Raw genomic sequence first — 22574 nt, 5'->3', positions numbered from 1 at the left:
TTTTGCCGACGTTGAGATGGAGGTTGTTGTCCTGGCACCAAGATGTCAGGGCTCTGACCTCCTCTCTGTAGGCCTTCTCATCGTCGCCGGTGATCAGGCCTATGACAGTCGTGTCATCAGCAAACTTAACGATGGTGTTGGAGCTGTGGGTGGCCACGCAGTCATGCGTGAACAGGGAGTAAAGGAGAGGACTGAGCACACAGCTCTGGGGGGCACCGGTGTTTAGAGTCAGGGTGGAGGATGTGGTGCTGCCTATCCGCACCGCCTGTGGTCTGCCCGTCAGGAAGTTCAGAATCCAGTCACGGAGGGCGATGTTGAGCCCAAGGTCTCTGAGCTTGGTGACGAGCTTCAGGGGCACGATGGTGTTGAATGCTGAACTGTAGTCAATGAACAGCATTCTCACATACGTGTCCCTCTGGTCCAGGTGGGAGAGGGCAGTGTGTAGGGTGAGGGAGATGGCATCTGCAGTCGACCTATTTGGCCTGTAGGCAAACTGAAGAGGGTCCAGTGAGTCAGGGAGGGAGGAGGTGATGAAGGGTTTGACTAGCCGCTCAAAACACTTCATGATGGTGGAGGTGAGTGTTACTGGGCGGTAGTCGTTCAGGCAGAGGGTTTTTGTTTTTTTGGGAACAGGGACAATGATGGTCTCCTTGAAACATGCGGGGACTACAGACTGGAGCAGTGACAGGTTGAAAATGTCTGTGAACACATCTGCCAGCTGATCTGCACACACCTTGAGAGCTCAGCCAGGAATGCCATCAGGTCCAGGTGCCTTGCGTGTGTTGATCTGGTTAAAAGATCTCCACACGTCTGCCCTGGATATTACAGGGGGGCAGCGGTCCTCCTGGGCCTCTTGGATCTCCACAGCCGGGGAGTTGCTCAAAAAGCGTGCATAAAAGGCATTCAGATCCTCTGGGAGAGATGCAGACACTACATCAGCACTGCTGGTCTTTGCTTTGTAGTCAGAGATGGTTTTGAGTCCAGCCCACATGTTCCTTGTGTTGGAGCCCTTGTAGTGAGACTCCACCTTGTCCCTGTAAAGTCTCTTGGCACTGCTAATAGCACTCCGGAGCGCGTACCTGGACTTCCTGTACTCCTCCAGATCACCTGAGATGTAGGCATCAGTCCGTGCTTTGAGTTTTGCATGGACGTCACCATTAATCCAGGGCTTCTGGTTTGGGAATGTTCGTACAGTAATCCTGGGTACGTCATCGATGCATTTGCTGGTGTAGCAGATGACCGCGTCCGTGTACGTGTTGATGTTGTCATCCTGGAACACGCACCACTCCGTCGTGCTGAAGCAGTCCCGTAGAGCCGAGTCTGATTGGTCGGTCCACCGCTGAATGGTCCGAGTCACCGGTCTGTCATGTTTGAGTTTCTGCCTATAGGAAGGCAGCAGCAGAACTGAGACGTGATCCGATTTGCCGAATGGGGGGCGGGGGAGGGCCTTATACGCATCCCGGAAGGGAGTGTAAACATGGTCGAGCGTGTTCGCTCCACGCGTAGGACAGCTGATGTGTTGATGGTATCTCGGCAGGACTTTCCTCATCTTGGCGTTGTTAAAATCACCGGCCACAATAAACGCAGCCTCGGGCCGTGATGTCACTGTCCTGTCGATAACCGCATGCAGCTCGTCCAATGCCTGATTAGTGTCGGCATGTGGCGGAATGTACACCGCTGTTATAACGACCGATGTAAACTCCCTCGGGATGTAATAAGGTCGGCATCTGATCATGAGGTGCTCCAGGTCCGGAGAACAGTCCGAAGAAATAATCTCAACATCTGAGCACCACAGATTGTTCACCATGCAGCAGACACCTCCTCCCTTGCTCTTCCCCGAGTTTGTTGTCCGGTCCTGGCGGTGAATGGAGACCCCCTCGGGAACAATGGCGGAGTCCGGGATCGAGGGGTCGGGCCAAGTCTCCGTGAAGACCATCACGTTACAAAACTCGATGTCCCGTTGAAAAGCCATCCTGCTACGAAGTTCGTCCAGCTTGTTATCCGGAGACTGAACATTAGCCAGAAGAATACTTGGTAGTGGAGGCCAGTTCTCACGTTTCCTCAGCCGGACTAGGACGCCGGCCCGCGACCCTCGTTTCCTTCGTCGCCTCCGTGCTCCAGGTACGACAGGTAAACAGCGCCATGGGTATTCTCCTTTGTTTGCTGGTGGCGGTGAAAAAGTGTTTTTCACCGTCAACCCGATGAGCAGAAGTTGTTCTCTATCATAACTTATGACAGGGCTCGCTTTGTCAGAGTGCACAATGCAAAATAAAGTAGAATAAATAACAAAAAAAATGAAAAAATAGAAAAAAGAGCAGAGCTGTGGGGGAGCTTGAGACACGGCAGCCTTCCTCGGCGCCATCGTAACGATCCCTTTACTTTGAAAAATTACTTTTCGGCATTGTACATCACATGTTCATATGGTTCCTGATATCATATATAAAAAACAATGGTTTAGAGATGAATGCAAAATGATAAACCTTTGATAACACGTTTTGTGGAACACAGGCCCCAAAAGTTACACCCACAGATACAATGCACAAAACCCCTTAGGACAGCTCCAAAGGAACATCACCCTCACCCGGAGGATTACGCCTGCCGGTTCCCCCGACAATAGTCTCTTAATGACTCTTAAACATCTCCACTATAGCAAATTGACTAAAAGAGCCGCACCAACAAGTCCTTATTATTTTGTTTTAGGAGTAGACATGACAGGAGCTGACCCAATGGGCATCGTTAGGATAAACGTCCGTTCCTCCTCCCTAGAACTCAGCCTTCCCCTTCCCTGTCTGATGACTACCGAACTCTCCCCCTGAATCCATCTCACCACTACCATCCCCACCCAGCTCCCCTGCGGTACAATATTACGACGCCGGAACTGCTGAAGATGTGGTAGAAATAGAGACTGGATACACTGATGAAAACATATGGCTAAAATGGTCCACTTTACCGCCTGCCCAAAACCTCACTAATTGTATAGTCTGCAGTCAGCCCCGGCCCACCTTAACCACCACCCCGGCCCCCCTACTGATAGACTCGGATCGACCCGGTTTTGATTGCATGTATGGCTTACACATGGGAGCCAGTCCCGCCCACTGTTCTACTCTCAGTCATCTCTTTCCCCCGGCGCCAAACAACACGCTGCCCCCTACATTTACTCCAGTAAAGGGAAATTACACGTGTCTGACTAAGAAAGGTAACTCCACTCACAGAGAGATGGGTTCGATACCGTCCTCCTGGTGTTCTAGAAACATCAATGTTACCAACTGGCACAACGCCACACAGCTGGAGTGGGCTCGCAGTGACCTCTTCTGGTACTGTGGAGGAAAAAGCTTGAGGAACCGCCTTCCTTCAAACTGGAAGGGTTCCTGCACACTTGTTCAATTGGCCATGCCCCTGACTATCCTCTCTCCCCGCCCAGGACAACCCACTAGCACCCGCCGACGAAGAACAACGCATTTTGACTTAAAGAGGGACTCACCCACATACATAGACGCCATAGGGTTTCCTCGGGGTGTTCCAGACCAATATAAATTAGCGGATCAAATTGCAGCGGGATTTGAGTCTATCTGGATATGGGTAACTCCCAACAAAAACGTGGATCGCATTAACTACGTCCATTTCAATTTCCAACGCCTCACCAACCTTAGTCGAGACGCCATAACAGGCCTATCCGAACAGCTCGCCCCTACTTCCCTTATGGTCACACAGAACCGAATGGCCCTAGACCTCCTACTGGCAGAAAAGGGTGGTGTGTGCACTATGATAGGAAGTTCTTGTTGTACATTTATCCCCAACAATACCGCCCCTGATGGCTCGGTGACCAGGGCCCTCTCCACCTTACGCACCATGGCACAGAACATGGCCGCAGACTCTGGAATTAACAACCCCCTACATAATTGGATGAACACTGCATTCGGCAAATGGAAAGGGCGAATTGCATCCTGCCTCCTCTCCCTAGCTATCTTTTCAGCTATCCTAGTCACCTGTGGCTGCTGCTGCATCCCTTGCTTTAGGACCTTGCTCAACCGACTCATCACCACGGCTCTGACCAAGGAAACCATGCCCCCTCCCCCACCCTATCAGTTGCTTTTGTTGAGTGGTGATGATGAAGAAAATGATGAGGGGTTTGCATTGGATGAGATGGAGGTTGGGGAGTTCGTGGATAATCCCCAGTAAATTGTTCACACCATGAAATGGTGTGAAAGGAGGGATTTGTTAAGACTAAAATCTATGTTTTCCTTTGAATATTTGTTAAGACTAAAATCTAGGTTTTCCTTTGAATATTTGTTAAGACTAAAATCTATGTTTTCCTTTGAATATTTGTTAAGACTAAAATCTATGTTTTTCTTTGAATATGTGTCTGTGAAGATGGCAATGAAACTGAACTCTAAACAAGTGCAGTATGTTAGACAGGGGTGGGGGCAGGGGCAGTTTGGGCTGAATATGTGGGAAAATGTGCGGCCTTCAGATAGTGACTGATAGTAGCCGTTGCTGGCTGGTTTTAATCTTGAAGTTGATTGTTGTGTGTGTGTGTGCGTCACATCACAGTTCAGTCTTGCACCTGTCTGATAATGCCTGTTTGAGAAGACTGTACATCTGTGGCATACAATACACTGTACTTTAACTTGTTCTCATACCTAACTTACTATATTACAGCATAAACTCCATTAGCTTTATTTCAAACATCACACATACATGAATGCACTGTTTTCTTAAAAAACTGTGACATACCCTTAGAAAGAATTCAAGCAGCGGCCACTGGGGTCTGAAGGACAGATAGGAAAGGCGTTGTTTTGTCTAGAAAATGTGCATGCCATACTGAAGACTCACAAGCTGTCAGCCGATTCAAGGCTTGTTTTAAAACACCAAACCAAACACTGTCAGAATGTGAAGATTTTCCCAGCTACTGTCAAAGGAGGGACGAAACTGGGACTCCTCATCATTGGCGAATTCCAGTGCCTTGAGGCTGGGACCAGCCTGTGCACTAGCCACGTGACTCCCCCTCCTGCTGAAGTTCTACCTATTATTATAAATATTGCACCTGTCGTCCGCTCGGGGTGACTCTGACTTCCCCGTCGGTATTAGGCGGCTTGCGGGTTGTACGTTGAGTGCCCATAGCTATGTAGTAGCTGTTCATTGCTTCTAAATAAATACTTTTTTGAACCAGACCGACTCTACCCTCTCTACCTAAGGAAAAAAGAACACGACAAGGGCATAGAACTGTTCATTGTTGACACAATGTTCATTTTGGGTGGGTGTATGTATTTATTATACACTTTTTGCAACATGCTAATTAACTATCTAAAGCTAAGATACAGAGATGTTTTTTTAAAGTGGTTGATTTTTTCCTTAAAGATGTGCATGGAGACCTGGTTATGTGAGATTGCTGTACTGAAAACCCTGTGTTTTACAGAGAAAATAAATCCTCCCACGGCTGGCAAGAGAGCAGTTGTCCTGGTTTTATTCACCACAAGTCAACACAACGCAGAGTTTGTAGCGAGACAGAGTGTCAGCCAGACCGACTACACAATGCATAACTTGATTAGGAAACAGAGCCCTGGGGCACATTGTAAAGACATAGGTGGGGCCATCCCATATTTTTTCACGGAATGAAGATAACGCAGCTTGCATCAGACTGTTGATCACAGGTCGGGGTTGAACTTCCGGCTTTGGAGTTTGGTGGATTACAATCCGTCTCTATTTTCTGCTTATTCTCAGTACATACTGCAACGTGAATTGCAGCATTTGTAGCCAGCTTGTCTCATATGTGCCGAGTACAGCACTGTTTGTGATGCAGTCTGAATGCTGGGTCATTGTGATACCTGGTTTCAATACGTTGTTTTTTGTTTGTGCCTGCAGTCCTGGTCGCATGCATACCTTGATATGATATATGTTTTCTCACTCTCTCTGACATCAAGATCTGTGTTATATCTCTGGGCCATGTATATTTTCTGTCTGCTCTGAAATTCAGGATCTGTCTTGTGTCTTCTGACAGTGTTGTACGATTTCTTTTTACCTTGAACGTGAGGATCCGAGTAATGACTTTGGAACAGCTTTTGTTTACGGTAATGACAGTCTTATTTTTACATACTGGATTATGGTAGTGCTTCTCGGTTTAAAGGATGTAGATTTGTCAGCAGGTGCTACATGCTGCTTTTTTCTTGTACTGCTGCACATTGCTTTTTTTCTACGTTTATTTAGTTTTTACACATTATTTGATGCTTTGGTTGTTTCTGTGGTTTGTGTGTCTGTGTAAACTCCAACTTGCTTCGAGCACAGACACCCACACACACACACACACACACACACACAAGCGTCCACTCTTGCTGGAGTGAATGCTGCTTATGTTCACGTTCATCATTTGTAAACTGATTTGTTCGGTTCAGCATTCACAAAGAATATGAACAAACTGTCAATAACTTTATCTGAACTTGTTGGGGCTCTTCACTTTCTTTCGCTCTCTCCATGCTCTCTAAGTCTCTTCCCTCCTCTTCTGATACAAAAATATGCATGCGCCCAGGAGAGCTTTCTGGATCGGCGTGGGAGTGAACTGTCTGCTGTGAGAGGGGCATGAGAAGGGAGAAGCGAAACTCAAAGATAATTTCATGCTGGCGGCTTAAAACATTCACGTGACAATTTATACTCGATGGACGCCATATATTCATTTTATACATCGCACTTGGTAAAAACCGCGATACATTGAGTATATTCGATATATCGCCCACCCCTACTTTAGGGACTGTCATCTTTTCGTTTCAGATGTGAATTGTATTTGTCAAAGGTGGAAAAATACTATTGGATGTCATGGTAATAATGTTTTAAAATAACAGAGTAATTTTATTTCCCTTATTAGTGTCTCACTAAAAGGTCCTGAAAACCAACATTATTAGTGACTTCCTGGCTACGACCACTAGCCTCCTACATGAACATTTTTTGCACCAAAGTTTGAAAAATTGTGAAGTCACAAATTTCCTTTATATGGAAAATGCTTTGTATGCTTTGTTAGCGCTTTTCTAGTCTTGATTACCACTCAAAGCGCTTTACAGTACATTACTTTTTTACAGTACGTTTGCCATTCACCCATTCACACACACATTCATACAGTGCATCTACGGGCAGCACTTTTTCTATGAGGAGCCATTCGGGGTTCAGCATCTTGCCAAAGGACACTTCGGCATGCAGATGGGGAAGACTGAGATCGAACCGCTGACCTTCTGGTGGGAGGACGACCGCTCTACGACTCAGCCACAGCTGCCCGCTGTTGTGAAGTCAGTTACCACACCCACAGAGTACAGTTGAAGACTATTGTATAGGTTTGAGATTTTTTTTTAGTCATGAATATTTAAATGTGTTTTTTTTTTAAGAAGTTGAATCTCATACATGTTTTATGTGTGTCCTGTGAGAAAAAAAAAGAAACCCTACCTTCATACCTGGAGAACGGGAGCCAGTGGGTGCATCCATAATTTCTTGGCTGTGGAGGGATCTGTATTTTGGGAACCTGATGATACATGAAATTTATCGATTATACAAATAAAATATATTTACATTACATGAGGACAATCATGTCAAATCCAGCTATATATTTATTGTTTAAGTACCTGGCAGTCAAATTTGTGGGATCTGCCAGGCCCACCTTTGACAGCGCAATTTTTACGCCTGTGGTCTCTTGCCTTCCTCGGCACCTTGGAAACAATGTGAGTATCAAAAATCATTGCCTTGTAACAAAATCTCAGTTAAGAAATGTTATGATAAAATGAATCACCAATCAAATCAATCAAGACAAATAGCAGGCAGGACACACATGTAGTGCTCTCAGTAAAAAAAGTGTGGGCAATAATGTCCCCACTTAATTACATACCGTCGGTGCCTTCATCGGTTACAGTGCGCACACACACACACACGTTTGTACAGCTCTTAGTGAGGACACTCATTGGCATAATGCATTCCCTAGCCCCTTACCCTAACCATCTAAACTAACTGCCTAACCCTAATTTAACCTAACCTAAAACTAATTCTAACCCTAATCCTAACCCTAATCCTCAAACGAAGTCTTAACATTCCATTAAAGGGGGGGTCACAAAGTGTGGATTGGGCTATATGTAAACATTTTCCAACCAGACACCTTCAGCCTACCAAACAGCACAATAAAACCAATCACTTTGCTATCTTACTTGCTTTGTCAAAGCGTTATAAAACACACTTTATCATTAAACATAAAACTACAACTGCAACCTTTTCCTGGTTCAGCTCCCCGACCGTGGTGAGGAGCCCAGGGGAGACTAATGCTCCGCTACACAGGGCCAGTCAGCTGACTTCGAGACTCACTCATTTCCTCAGCAGGTGGCAAGCAAGACACTGAAGCTCGGCTTGCCTCTGGAGGAGTAACATTTATTCACAGACACAGCTTAACTACATACACGGGACATTGCTACATTCAACTTCTCTGCAGCTTCTCTGCCAGCCCTAACTTCAGACTGATGAAGACCATACGCTCTCTCTCGCTCGCCCACTCACTACGCACACAGCATTAGCCTATGGTTTTTCCTTAAAGGAGCTACACATCTCATGTAACATGTGCACCTAGCATTAGCTCACGTTCCCTGTTTACTCATCCTAAAAAACACAGCACATACACTGTATTCTTCCCACTGTTAAAAAAAAAATGCTTAGATTTATTTTTGGTCGAAATAAACCCTTAATTTACAAAGTTAGATGTGAAAATATTCTGGCGCTAAATGCGTTTTTTCCATACTGCCTCACTCTGCCTGGCCTTGGTGTGTTAACGCTAATTAGCGTCATGTTAGCTTGCCGCTCTCACTCATTCATTCATTTAATGAGCAACATAAAATGACAAGAATACGTCAGGAATCGAAAATAAGCAGAAGAAAACACAAGACAAGCCAGCAACAATATTCCCACATTTGTAATGAAAGCAACCAGCACATTATCAACATTTAACAGCAGCTGGTATCAGCAGCTAACTTCATATATTACAGTAGTTTCATTTCAAACTCATCACTTAACACAATCACTTACCTCAGACGAAGGTCAGAGAGGAAGAGCCAAGTTGAAGTACAGTATTTAAAGCAAAGTCAAAAAGACAACAGCCAATCAGAGTTCTTCTGTCGAAGAAGTCTAATCAGATTCGTCCTGTTGTCCATTTTACCCCAACAACAGTGGAGTTATTGGTGGAATGTTGCTGCCAATCAAAATCAGCCTAAATTTCAAATCAAAGCATCTGGTTGCTTTAGGGCCAGCAACCTTTTCAAGCCTAAGATCACTTTTTAATTCCAAATGTAAGCCGAGATCTAGCACCCTGATATCTTCCAAAAAACCCACTTAGGAGGGTCATATTTATTAGTTTTTGCAATTTCTGTTAAAGGCTGAATGTACGAGCATAACTATACACAAAGAGAGGCAGTTTTGCAACTTTATCTATTCAATGCACAATATTCACATTAATATCAATTCATATTTTCAGCATCTGTTCAGTGCGCAATATTTAGCTTCAGTTCAACAATATGTTCGGCAGACGAGCTGCTACTGCAGCACAATGTTTTACATAGGCTTTGACGTGAATATGGCCATAAATATGACTATTTCTTTGTATGAAAGTAGTCCCTTTTACTCAAATAAATACAAGTACTATACAGTATGAAGCCGTGCGTCTTCCGCTCCTGCAAATATTTCACAGTAAAAAACACTTTTTAAACAAAAGAATGGATTCCATCAACAGAAACACTGGAGTGCTTTTATTTTCAAACACACACACAGAAAGTGGTTTTAACATTTTAAAATGCATGTTTGTGACATAATTTCAACAGATAAACATTAAAACTCAGGTAAAAGATCATTTTCTCTGTTTATTCTTCAGTGAAACACAATGTTTATCTGTCTATGACACAAACGTATTTACAACACTTCCCGAACCCGTTTCAAAGTGAAAGCACTCCAATGTTTCACTTTCTGAATCCATTCATTTGTTCTAACGGGGCTTTGATTGTTATCGACAGACCGGAAGATGCACGTCTTCATACTGTAGTGTCCTGGGGTCTCATTTATCACCGTTGCGTACGCACAAAACGGGGCCTGAAACGTGCGTACGCCACTTCTCACGCAAACGTTGGGATTTATCAAAACAAACTTGACGGGAAAATTTGCGTATTTCCACGCAAACTCTGACCCATGCGTACGAACGTTTTGGAGATGGGAAAGTGGCGACGCAGACGTGAGGTGGTGAACTGAAGCCAGATTATTGATCCAATTCATCATTTACATTAAAACCAACAGCTTAGTTTTGATCGCGCGACATTTCTGTTCCACACGAACCTTTTCATTAAAACATATATAAATCAATTTACAGCAAATTACGTTCAGATTCCATTAAACAGCGGAGTTACGGAGCCGAGTCATTAATAGGTTTTAATAATATCTTCTAACACTGTGCGTGTATCATCAGATCACTGCAGTGAACGTGTCTGTGCCATCAGGCGCACAGAGCGACCTGGAGATCACTTACAAGAAATGAAGCCACTTTCCAAATAATATCCCAGAGGAGGTGAGGATCCACTGATGTGAGGGAATCAGTCCGATGCTCTAAATAAATAAATACTGCCGTGACACTGGTGCAGGGTTCTGCGTGATGTGTGCATGGGAATGGAAGGATGAGGAGGAAGCAAGGGTTCAGCGGTGTCTGATCAGCTGATATAGATTCTATTGATCTGTGATCTGTGATCTTTTTTTTATTTCAGGCTCCGTTCTTTCTATCGTCTTCACTCTCACTCACTGTGTTAACAGCAGCAGCAGCACAAGTATCAGTGTATTTTCTTTATTAGTGACATCACTGCTGTCCCATGAATCGCTCTTCACCCCCACCTCACTAACAAACACCTCGATGTCAGTGTCAGAACGTTTCGCTTCTTCTTCAATCGCTTGATGCCGCGACTCTGTCAGGACTCACGGTGAAACCCATTGGTCAGCAGCATAATTTAATATTCATGCCGTGCTTTGCATTGACCATTTATGGTTGAAAGTGGGCGGTGGGAGGCGGATTTGGAGGCAGATCCACGCACGAACGCTTTCCAGGTGGACTGTGATTTATAAAGCGAACATTGCGTTCAGGTGTGCGTGCGCACGGTTTTATAAATCGGAATTTCCTTTAGCGTACGCCATTTCCGGCTTTTGGGCGTACATACACTTTTAGTATGAATCCTACGCAATGTTTGATAAATGAGACCCCTGGAAACGTTCGTACGTGGATCTGCCTCCAAGTCCGCCATCCACACGCCCACTTTCAACCATAAATGGTCAATACAAAGCACGTCATGAATATTAAATTGTGCTGCTGACCAATGGGTTTCCACCGTGAGTCATGACATAGTCACGGCATCAAGCGATGAGAAGAGGAAGCGAAACTTTCTGACACTGACATCGAGGTGTTTGTTACTGAGGTGGAGGTGAAGAGCGATTTTATGGGACAGCAGTGATGTCACTAATAAAGAAAATACACTGATACTCTGCTGCTGTTGTGGATAATACAATGTGTGAGAGTGAGTACGAAGAACGGAGCCTGAAATAAAAAAAGATCCAATTCAAAGGTGGAGGCCAAAAAAAAAACCCCTCTCAGAATGTGAGGGAACTTGTTGTATTGTCTGTTCGTATTTTAATCATCCAAAACTGCAGGATTATTAAATTCAGAGACAGCTGTGATGTCCCCAATCTATATAATTTAACAGAATTATTATTATATGCTCGTGTTTGTACTGGGATGGTTCAGTTCCGTCGGTCGATCTGTGTGATGCTGGACTCAGTTCAGCACAAAGATCACAGATCACAGATCAATAGAATCTATATTCTCGTCAATTTTCCCGTCAAGTTTGTTTTTATAAATCCCAACGTTTGCGTGAGAAGTGGCGTACGCACATTTCAGGCCCTGTTTTGTGCGTACGCAATGGTTATAAATGACACCCCAGGTGTTTAGTTTAGTACATAAACCAACTTGTTTCGAAGACAACTCTGCCGTGTGAACAACAGACAACCGACACACAGCTGATCTGCGGCGCAACCGCAGCCAGTGAGTTCAGAGATCGACAGTGAAGACTGAGAGATCGACCTGTAGATCGCGATCGACGGGTTGGCGACCACGGCTTTAGGGGATTGGATCACCTACTGATGAGGCAAGTTTTTATAGCGATTTATATGAGTCAATAATTTTTTACTCTAATTTGTGTTGTTATTTTAATGACTACATTTGATTTACATTTAGTAATTTGTTTAAAACTCATGTTTTAGACTTGGTTGTGTGTGTGTGTCTGTAAAAGTCCCCACAAAGTGTTTGCATGCGTGTGTTAAATAATCCTTCAGTGGTCCCACCACCTCACACATACAGGGCTGGTTTTAATAAGAAGAGCGGGGAAAGGGAAAGTGAAAGAAAGATAAAAAAGCTTATGTCCGACATTCGATTTAGATTAGATAGAAAACACAGAGGGACTGGACAGAGCTGAGCTGCCAATCCTAGACGCAATACCCCTCACTGCAATTCAGGCTGGAGTGGGGCGTTTGACTTCACTTAAATCAGTTCTGAACACAAATACTCACATAATACCACAACAACCCTGACTTTTTTGCATTATTATATTTGTGTGTGTGTGATGTCCACATCAACACACACAAATAATTTCAGTTGCAAACATTAGCTTTATAGATTCCATTATACAAATAATAGTGCCACTTAAGGAAACCAGGAAAAAGCAAGCATTTTACCTGTATGTCAAATATGGGAAAATATGATGTTAAAGAGTAAACAATGTAATTTTGAAGCCTGGAACTCAGAATGAAAGCATAATATTTCCCACCCCTATTAAAATAACACACAGGTTAACATAAGATATTTCCCAACAAATGGTCTTTATTTTCAAACAAATTGAGTCCATTATAAAGGTAAGCAATTTTACAAAAAAAGAAAACAAGAAGCATTAATACATCAGATACATACAATTTCAGAGATGTTCCATTTGAAAAACCATCACTTAAAAATATGGTCTCTACTTAACAATATACGAAGCACACTGTAATATTGAGACTCAAATCACAGACAGTGATGTAATATGAGGTACAGTGCAGTGTACAAGCTACCTATGTTTTTGCATGCAGGTGGACACTGACACACATGACTGATCATAACCACTAACCAAGATCAGAACACAGTCTCCATGCTAAAAACAAACCAGTTCTCTGATTAACTGCCTTGCAAATCAGGGCCACAGGTGGCTCATTTCAGTCAGGTAAAGACATCAGCCACAGTATGAAGAAGAAGCTTAATCACAGATGTGGTTCATAAAATGTATTAAAGCCCCTATATGTAGGATGTTTTATGTGATTTAAGAAGTGGCCCTGTTGTCACTGTGACCCTGTTCAGACTGGGAATTCACATTCTTCCTGAGTGATGTCATAAATGGACAGCTCGAATTACAAGTGTGATGACCGAAGACATGTTAGGAAGGAATATAAGATCCAATCACTCAGACCACATTTGCTGTTAGTCTGGGACGGATATAGTCACATTCTTTTAGCTGTGTAAATGCAACTGTGTCCAGTGCCACATTGAAGGACACCTAGTAGGCTGACTTCCTCTGAATGGTTACAGTTTCACAATAAACCCATTATTACCCAAGTATTTCTACAAGTCTCTGTGTTTCCTATATATTGAGTTATTTGTGGTCACTGCCATTATATTGGAATAGTGGAATGCATGGATGTGTGTGTTGTGCTCAGTCAATGGAAACGCCCATGGAGACTGAACACATCTGTGTTCATGCTTACATGAATATCCATATACTTAATCAATATTAGTGAGTGTGTTTAACTTGATTGATTGACAATAAAAAGAGACAATAGAGTGTCAGCTACTGTTGCTTCATGTCTCTTTCTACCAGGATGGAGCAGTGTTGGCCAGTCTTCTCATACGCCTGGAAAAACACATTTTATTCACATTATTTCAAGACTCATGGAAAAACTGTAGGAGTGATTTATATTAAGAGAAGACTTATATTAAATAGAGGGATGAGTTGGACTGAATAAAAAAGCATGCATAAAGGTCTTTGTCTTGGGTTGTGTTACAGAAGGTTTGTATTGTGAAAACTCAGAATGTTCACTCCAAGTTTAGAGGAAATCTAGGTTTTCATCTCAGGAAACAGACATTTCCTACCCTATGAATCTGTTCCAAATTTTGAGTTAACCCTTCAGATCGAAACAGCACAAAAAAATGTAGTGTGTCTTTGTTTAAATGTGAGTAAACCTGCTTAAAATGGGCAATTGACTCCTTTCCCACTACCAGAAAATGTGTTAGCCTTTCAGATTTTTTCCTCTGATGCGTCATGTCCATCACCAACAACAAACGCAACAAATGCAATGAACAACAGGGTTAGTGAAGAGTAGCAAGCAGCATGGAAGCTGTGACCATGTTATGGTTACAGTAAGTTCTCTCACTTCCTTATTTTAGCCAGTGTTGCATATGAAAAAAGAATTCACCATTACATAATCCTATAGACTGTAAAAAAAATGTCCCTGGCTATTGATGCACCAACATCTGGAACCTTTATGCAAATCATATCATTGGCCAAGGAATTAATACAGTTGTAAATTGACTGTATTGGATATTTTTTAGTTTACAGGCGTATTGACTAGTCAAAGCACTTAACAGTAGAAGTAACATTCACCCATTCACACACATACACTGTACCCTTTCACAGATGTTAGTGGGTGTCAGTGGGGTTTATTGTGAGGTGAATGAGGGTCATTAGGTTTCAGTTCCACAGTTTCTAAGGGCTCTGCGCTTAGCCCAATTCTATTTACCTAATGTGCTTCCTTTAGGAAACAATATCAGCAAACACTGTAAATTTCCATTGTTTTGTGGATCATATCCAGTTATACATTCATTATGTATGAAACCAGATTAAAAGTAATCAGCTAACTTAACACTAAGCATGTTTTAAAGGACATTAAAACCTGGATGACCCACAATATTCTGTTATTAAACTTGGATAAAATAGAAGTTCTAATACTTTGCCCTTAAACATCAGAGATGCATTATCTAATGATAAAGCTACTCTTGATGGCATCACCCTTACCTCCAGCGAGACCGCCAGAAATCTGAGTGTTATCTTTGATTCAGACTTGTTGTTTGACTCACATTTAAAACAAATGTCAAGGATTGTCCTTTTCACCTATGTAATGTTGCAAAAATCACTAAATAAAGGTTCTTTGCGCCTGACTACAACAATTAGCATTAAAAAAGACTATTTCCAAGTCAGCTCAATAAAATCTGAAGACACGCACATGATACACATGCTTTTAGATTCAGTTTGATTATCTAATTGATTAATTATGGTTATTTCAAAATCATTATCTAATTAACATTAAATAAACATCCAGATATTTGCTTAGAAATCATATAAAAATTATGCTCCTTATAACTTTGGGTTTGCTGCTATATACATAGCAGAAAGAGACATATTTTGCATGGTTTGCAATTGTAAATATTACCATGATAGCTTTTTTAAGATAAGTCTTTTATTAGTCCCGCAATGAGGAAATTTGAAGTATTACAGCAGCAACAAGACATCAGCGGTAATAAGTAGAAATATAAAAAAATATATAGAAATATAGAAAAATATGAATGTTAAGCTACCATACAATTGTAAAACACCATCATATAATTTCAAGTGTAATTACAAGCAGCCAAGTGGGAACAAATTACGTCAGAGAACCGATTCCTATCAGCTGTTTTGGAAATGGAAACTCAGAGTATCCATTTCAGAGTTTTGTATACCTGCTTTCTGGAACAGACCTCTGTTGCCAATTAACTTCTGTCTTGTGGATTGGTCACTCTGCTTATTTGTTGGACTATTTATTTGACTTCAGTGAAACTAGACTGCAAAGTTATATTTAGCAATCCTGCTGCAGCACCAGCAATTGTTTGGTTACACAAAATTGCATTAAATATTTTGGCATTTGAGAGTTTTTGTAGTAGACATTCTGTTTCTGGGTTAACATTTTGCCACTTTTGTGCTTTGTTGAGTTGTGTACTTAAGATCATTACAACATAAGGTGATCAGTTGTATTCTGTCTTGCTTGTAATGAGTTCATGTATCTGAAAGCACAGTAAAACTCAGCAGCGTTGGCAGCTACAATGGAGTAGATATTCAAGACATTAACGTTTTATTTGTATCAGACTGTCTCACCTTGTGTTCCTGTCTTGGTCTCGGATCTTCTTCTCCATTTCAGCATCTGTGAGTGTCTCCAGCAGGGGGCACCACTGGTCTGCATCACCTGTGTTGCGGATGGCAATCTCCACAGTGGGGAGTGGATTCTCACTGTGGGAAAATTAAAAACATGGCAGTCAAGAATCAGTGCACCATAGCAGACAAAACAAAAGCTCACAAAAAAAAAAGAGTTTAAGCTAAGACTACAGTACATACACTATATATGAGATAAACCTTTAGATAAAGTGGGCTCCTACAGCTAATTAATCCAAGGCAAACCTTTTAAATATATTCTTTGACCCGTGTGTGCTGAGTTACCTGAAGGCATAGGTCCTCTGGTGCCAGCTGAGTTGACCTCGAATGCTGTAGGCGATAGTGGTGACAAACTCCCCGCCCAAACCCAGCTCAGAGCACAGTTTCAGTGCAAACGACTCTGGGGAATTCTCCCTCTCTGACATGTCCCACTCAAACTGGTCCACTAAAGAGATGTTCCCAACATGGATGTTCAGCTGAGGAATAGAGAAATACATTATCTACATATGTACACATATGTTTTTTTTAAACCCACATAATTATTTAATACCCTTTGTTTTAACTTTCCAGTGGCTTCTACTCTGTCTCAACCCTATCACTTTCTAAAAAGGGGAAGACCTTTTTTCCCCTCAGTGGAGAACATTTTTAAAAGATATGATTCACTTATCTTTAGATTCAATATGACTTACACATCCTGAGGGCTTGATTATATGATTGAAAGTGTCATAAATATGTGCCTAAATCTGTTTAGAAATCAAAGAAAAAGACATGTATGATAACAGTAAACAGTCAGTACACAGTCAGTGTGTACACCAACCTACTCATTGTTGTAACCACACACTTGACCTTGTATTATCATATGGTGTCGAAATTGAACATCTAATAGTACTTCCACATAATCCGATTCTATCAGACCATAATTTAATAACCTTCGATTTCTCATTATCAGACTACATGCCATTAATGAAAAACACCTTTTCTAGATGTCTACCTGATAGTGTTGTAACTAAATTTAATGAAATAATTCCAATTCCATTTAACTCCGTATTAGTCATCGATATAACCAACATATTCTTTAAAAACCCTAGCTCCAGTGAGATTGACCATCTTGTCGATAGCTCTGTAAACTCATTGTGCCTCATTTACTAACAGTGGGTACGCACAGATCTGTGCTTAAACCGTGCGTACGAACGTTTGAAGCACGAATCTGGGATTCATCGATATGTTCTTACCTAAATTTGTTCGTACTCTGGGAATAAATTTTGAACTTTCTCAGACCATGCATACGCACAAATGATGAAGGCCCGACTGTCCTAGAAAATGTAAACACACACCCTTTTAACTAAATGCATGGTATATTAAAATTCCATTTATTTAAATAAAAATAGTAGATAGACAGCAATAATTTAATTTACTAATTCATTGACCAAATGTATTAAATAACTATGAAATTAGCGGAGTCCACGTCCGCGTCACGATGCATCTAAGAGAAATGTCCACAAATGTAGTGCTCAGCACTGTGCAGGACACAGCATTCAGCGCCTTAGTTATTGTGCCCAGGTTACATTTTTTTAAACATCGTCACTCCGGAGGACACGCTCCAGAAAAGTGTGTCTTTTGTGTCTTCCACCTCCAACACCTACAATTTCTGCTTTTGTGAAATTGTACAGTTTTTTTACCTTTTGGGGCTGTCTCTTATAACTTCTCTATTCAGCACACCGCTCTCTTCATCACAATCTGATGTCCTTATATGGAGAAATAGAGGCGTGGCAGTATGCTAAATGCAGAGAGTGGACACGCACCTTTTTCTGCGGAGAGTAAGAACATTTCTTCGCACATGTTGGTAAATGAGGCCCATTATGATTCACATTAGACTCCATAGCGCCTCTAAAAAAATCAACGTGTAAAACATAGTAAATTAGCTCCGTGGTACAATTCCAATACACATGAATTAAAACAAGCGTCAAGAAAACTAGAAAGGAAGTGGCGCTCCAACATCTGTGTTGAAAATCACCTAGCCTGGAAAGATAGTGTTAAAGCATATAAGAAGGCCCTCCACAAAGCAAGAGCTGCCTACTACTCCACTTTAATAGAAGAAAACCCCAGGTTTCTCGTCCGCACTGTAGCCAGGCAGACAGAGAGTCACACCTCCACCGAACCCGGTATTCCTCCATCCCTGAATAGCAATATCTTTAATGATAAACGTCTAACTATTAGAAATAAAATCTACCATCTCCTACCCTCAGTTGACACTAATACACCATCAAGCACAGAGATCTCAGAATTAGCTGAGAATCTTACCAATTATTTAGACAGCTTCTCTCTGATCACCCTTGATCATCTGACCACAATAATCTCATCATCTAAGCCCACAACTTGTATCTTAGATCCCATTCCTACAAAGTTACTTAAATAAATTCTACCCCCTAATTAATAGTACTTTACTGAAAACAATCAATCTATCATTATCATCAGGATATGTACCACAGTCCTTTAAACTAGCTGTAATCAAACCCCTTCTGAAAAAATCCACCCTAGACCCGGAGGTTTTAGCCAACTACAAACCGATATCCAACCTCTCCTTCCTGTCTAAAATCCCTGAGAAGGTTGTAGCCAATCAGCTGTTGGTTTCTTCTGGAAAGTAATGCGTATGAAGACTTTCAGTCGGGGTTTAGAGCCAATCACAGCACAGAGACAGCCTTGACATAAGTCACTAATGACCATCTAATAGCTTCAGATCAAAGGGTTTGTGTCTGGCCTCGTTCTGTTAGATCTTAGTGCAGCATTCGACGCAATTCATCATGAAATCTTATTACAGAGACTAGAACAGTTACTGTGCCTTAAAGGAACCGCCCTAACCTGGTTTAAATCCTATTTTTCAGATCGATTTCAATTTGTGCAAATGAATGAGTCATCTGTACGCACCAAAGTTAACCACGGTGTTGAACAGGGCTCTGTGCTCGGCCCAATTTTATTCTCATTATATAGCTTCCACTAGGAAACATTATCAGGACACACTCTGTAAATTTCCATTGCCATGCGGTTGACACCCAGTTATAACCACCTTAGAGATACATTATCTAATGATATAGCTGCGCTAGATTACAGAATACATTGCCATTGCTTCTAATGAAACAGGAATTAGGGAGTCATCTTTGATCCCGATTTATCCTTTCATTATCACTTAAAACTAATTTCTAGGACAGCCTTCTTTCACTTACGTAACATCTCAAAAATCAGACATGTCCTGTCTTAAAAAAATGCAGAAAAACTAGTCCACGCCTTTGTTACATCCAGACTTGATTATTGTAATTCCTTATTATCAGGCTCAAGCAGTAAGTCGTTAAAGACTCTGCAGCTTTTCCAAAATGCTGCAGCACGTGTCCTGAAACCTTTAGCGGGGGCGGCTGTAGCTGAGGGGTAGAGTGGTTGTCCTCCAACCAGAAGTTCGGCGGTACGATCCTCAGTCTTCCCCATCTGCATGCCGAAGTGTCCCTGGGCAAGATACTGAACCACTCAATTGCCCCTCATAGATGTTGAATGCACTAATTGTAAGTCACTTTGAATAAAAGCGTCTGCCAAATGACATGTAATGTAATTTTCACGTAGGGTAAGTATTTACTTTTTGAGTAAAAACTATATTTTGTTTGTCGTTTTGACCTGGGTTCCCCCCTGCATTAATTATTTGTGTTTGTGAGCCCTTGCAAGAATCAATTATAAGTCAGTGTTTCTGGTTTTGGTTTTGGGACTGGGAAGGGAACAGTTTATTTTTGTTTCTATGTTGTGCTCGTACCCCCCTAGATGGTGGCATAGAAAAGCAGAAGAGTGAGATCAGATCACGTGTAGTCACTCAAAACAAATGTGGAGATGCGTTCTAAAGCCAGGTGTGAGCTAATGTACTTGTGTTCTGAATGACTGGATTTCAAACGCATCCTCATGCTTTTACATTTGTCCACTTATGATTACCAAGATGCATTATCTAATGATAAAGCTATTGTGGAAGGCAGTGCCCTTGCTTCCAGCAGAACCATCAGGAATTTGATCATTAAAAAACTAATTTCAAGGACTGCCTTATGTCACCTACGTAACATTTAAAAAATCAGGCACATCCTGTCTCAAAAAGATGATGAAAAATTTGTCCACACCTTTGTTACCTCCAGACTTGATATTGAAATTCCTCATAATCAGGCTCTACCAGTAAGACTTTAAAGACTGCAGCTTGTCCAAAATACTGCGGCACGTGGACGGACAAGAACCAGGAAAAGAGATCACTTTTAGCTTCACTACACTGGCCTCTTGTAAAATTTAGAATAGAATTTAAAATTCTCCTCCTGAGTCAGAGCGAGGATTTTGGCTTATCAAGGTAAGCCCAGGGGTAAACTTCGTGATGTTGGGAACAACTGGTTAACCGGTACTGCAAAAGGAGGTTTAACCCAAGGTGTGCTGCAATGGCAACTTACGCTGCAACTTAAAACTGCTCCAAGCTGTTTTTGTTCATGGATAACTCTGTTTAAGCACCGCCCCACTGCACACAATCCAGTCGGAAAAAAATGCCGGTACATCGGAGGAGCCAATCGAAATCAGAACAAGGATTGTGAGAGGCTCGATCCACAGTAGAGGCTGTCTAGAGGTAGTCAGAATCCACTGATCTCCCCAGATCACATTCGATATGAAACATATACATTTGATCATGTTCTATATGAAACATACAGATTCTCTATACTGGACAGACATGTGAACAACATAAATTATTTTAACTACAAAATACAGCTAACAGTCAGACTTACTGTCATTTGTGCCTGTGGCTTTTGTTACATTATTATAGTTTGTGCCAAAAAAGGCCAACAGACATATCACAGCATGAACTACATTTTCTCCTGCTGAAATGATTTTATTAGAAATGTCACCCTGCTGCATCTGTACCTGCACTTTTTACACTCTTTTAGATGCTCTGTTAAAATACAGTAAAAATTGTTATTTAAAATAAAGTTTCATTCATTTAATTCTTGTGTGGAGTGAATATATTCATGAACTGTATGTGACACATACTCCAAGAAACGGACTTAACAGACCAACCTCTTAACCAGCTTTGTGGTACCGTTAAACACAGAGTCACTTAACCAGGGTTTGTCCACCTCAACTTACTTTTAACGCCGAGATAAATCAGAGTAGGGTGAACCAGCATCGTAGTTCAGGCCCCCTTTGACTTAAGTTCACAAACATTCATGTTTTTGTTTATGTTCTGTTGGAAAAGTATGTTACAGTCCAATACAAAATACAAAGAATTGATACTTTCTATTACAGGGGGTCGGTGGAAACTATATTCTCAGTTTCCTATTATACCTCGGTGTGTGTCCAAACCACCATTGATCACAAGATTTTATGCACTGGAACATGTTATTACGATTTAAGGAACAGCACAAAGCTGGTTTATGGATTACAGTTTGTTAGTGTAAATAAAATTGTCATGAAGTTCCATAACGTTATGTGATGGGACTGATGCTTTAAACTTTATACATGCTCACTGTAGGCAATATTATCCCCACCCTGGTATCAGAGACCAAGAGTCAAACAGTTTCCAATTAGTGATCACTTTAAAATATCAAGATCTAATTAAAAAGAATTTCAAGTTTTGATTCCCAGTACTGAGTGTCGTAATCCAGCTGTTATCACAAACATAGGCAGAAATAATAAGAAACATTGTCTTTAATTACCAGTAGGATTTATTAAAAATAGCAATATCATTTTACATTAACACCCCTTCAATGAATAAATTCCCATACTGTGCTGCAGCTACAACATTAACAGGCTACTATACTAAGGCGAAGTCAGAGAGCGAGAGAGGGAGGGAGACAGAGAGAGAGAGAGAGAAAGCATGTAGAGGAAAATATCACTACCAAAAACAATATGCTGTTATTTTACCACATGGTATCAAGGCGGATGAACTGAGGTTTGTCTTACTCTACACCGGTCTTTCAACTGGTAAAATCTCAACTATTGACCTAATGGCAGTGAGTGTTACAGTGCAGCGGAGTTGTGGAGAATTGCAGACGCTATTAAAACAAGCGAATCAGACAGCAGCGATGAGCTAGTTTCCTCAGTGGCAATGGGGGGTAAACAGAAGTCGTCTGAATGGACAATACTTGGTCCCTTTTTACTGATGTCGAAGTCTGTAATCCCATTGTAGGAAGAGATCAGCTGATTTGGCGCAGCTGTCTCTAAGGGCCCTATAAATGTCTGTTAACTCTGTGGCCATTTCGACAGGGTTTTTCCTCC

The 22574-nt window shown here is 41.7% G+C and overlaps 1 protein-coding gene across 1 annotated transcript in view; it reads right to left on the bottom strand.

Annotated features, from left to right (window-relative positions):
• Nucleotides 1-12890: 12890 nt before the first annotated feature.
• LOC118125616 (SWI/SNF-related matrix-associated actin-dependent regulator of chromatin subfamily B member 1) overlaps nt 12891-22574 on the bottom strand; it is a 52856-nt gene continuing 43172 nt past the window's right edge. Inside the window, exons 7-9 of the mRNA XM_035184383.2 lie at nt 16584-16774; nt 16245-16376; nt 12891-13970 (exon numbers count right to left, since the gene is read on the bottom strand). Coding sequence (XP_035040274.1) covers nt 13931-13970; nt 16245-16376; nt 16584-16774 — 363 coding nt within the window. The 3' untranslated portion in view covers nt 12891-13930. The remainder of the gene's footprint in view (nt 13971-16244; nt 16377-16583; nt 16775-22574) is intronic.

This window comes from Hippoglossus stenolepis, chromosome 18, assembly GCF_022539355.2.
Source record: "Hippoglossus stenolepis isolate QCI-W04-F060 chromosome 18, HSTE1.2, whole genome shotgun sequence".
NCBI lineage: Eukaryota > Metazoa > Chordata > Actinopteri > Pleuronectiformes > Pleuronectidae > Hippoglossus > Hippoglossus stenolepis.
This window is presented reverse-complemented; position numbering and strand designations above follow the sequence as displayed.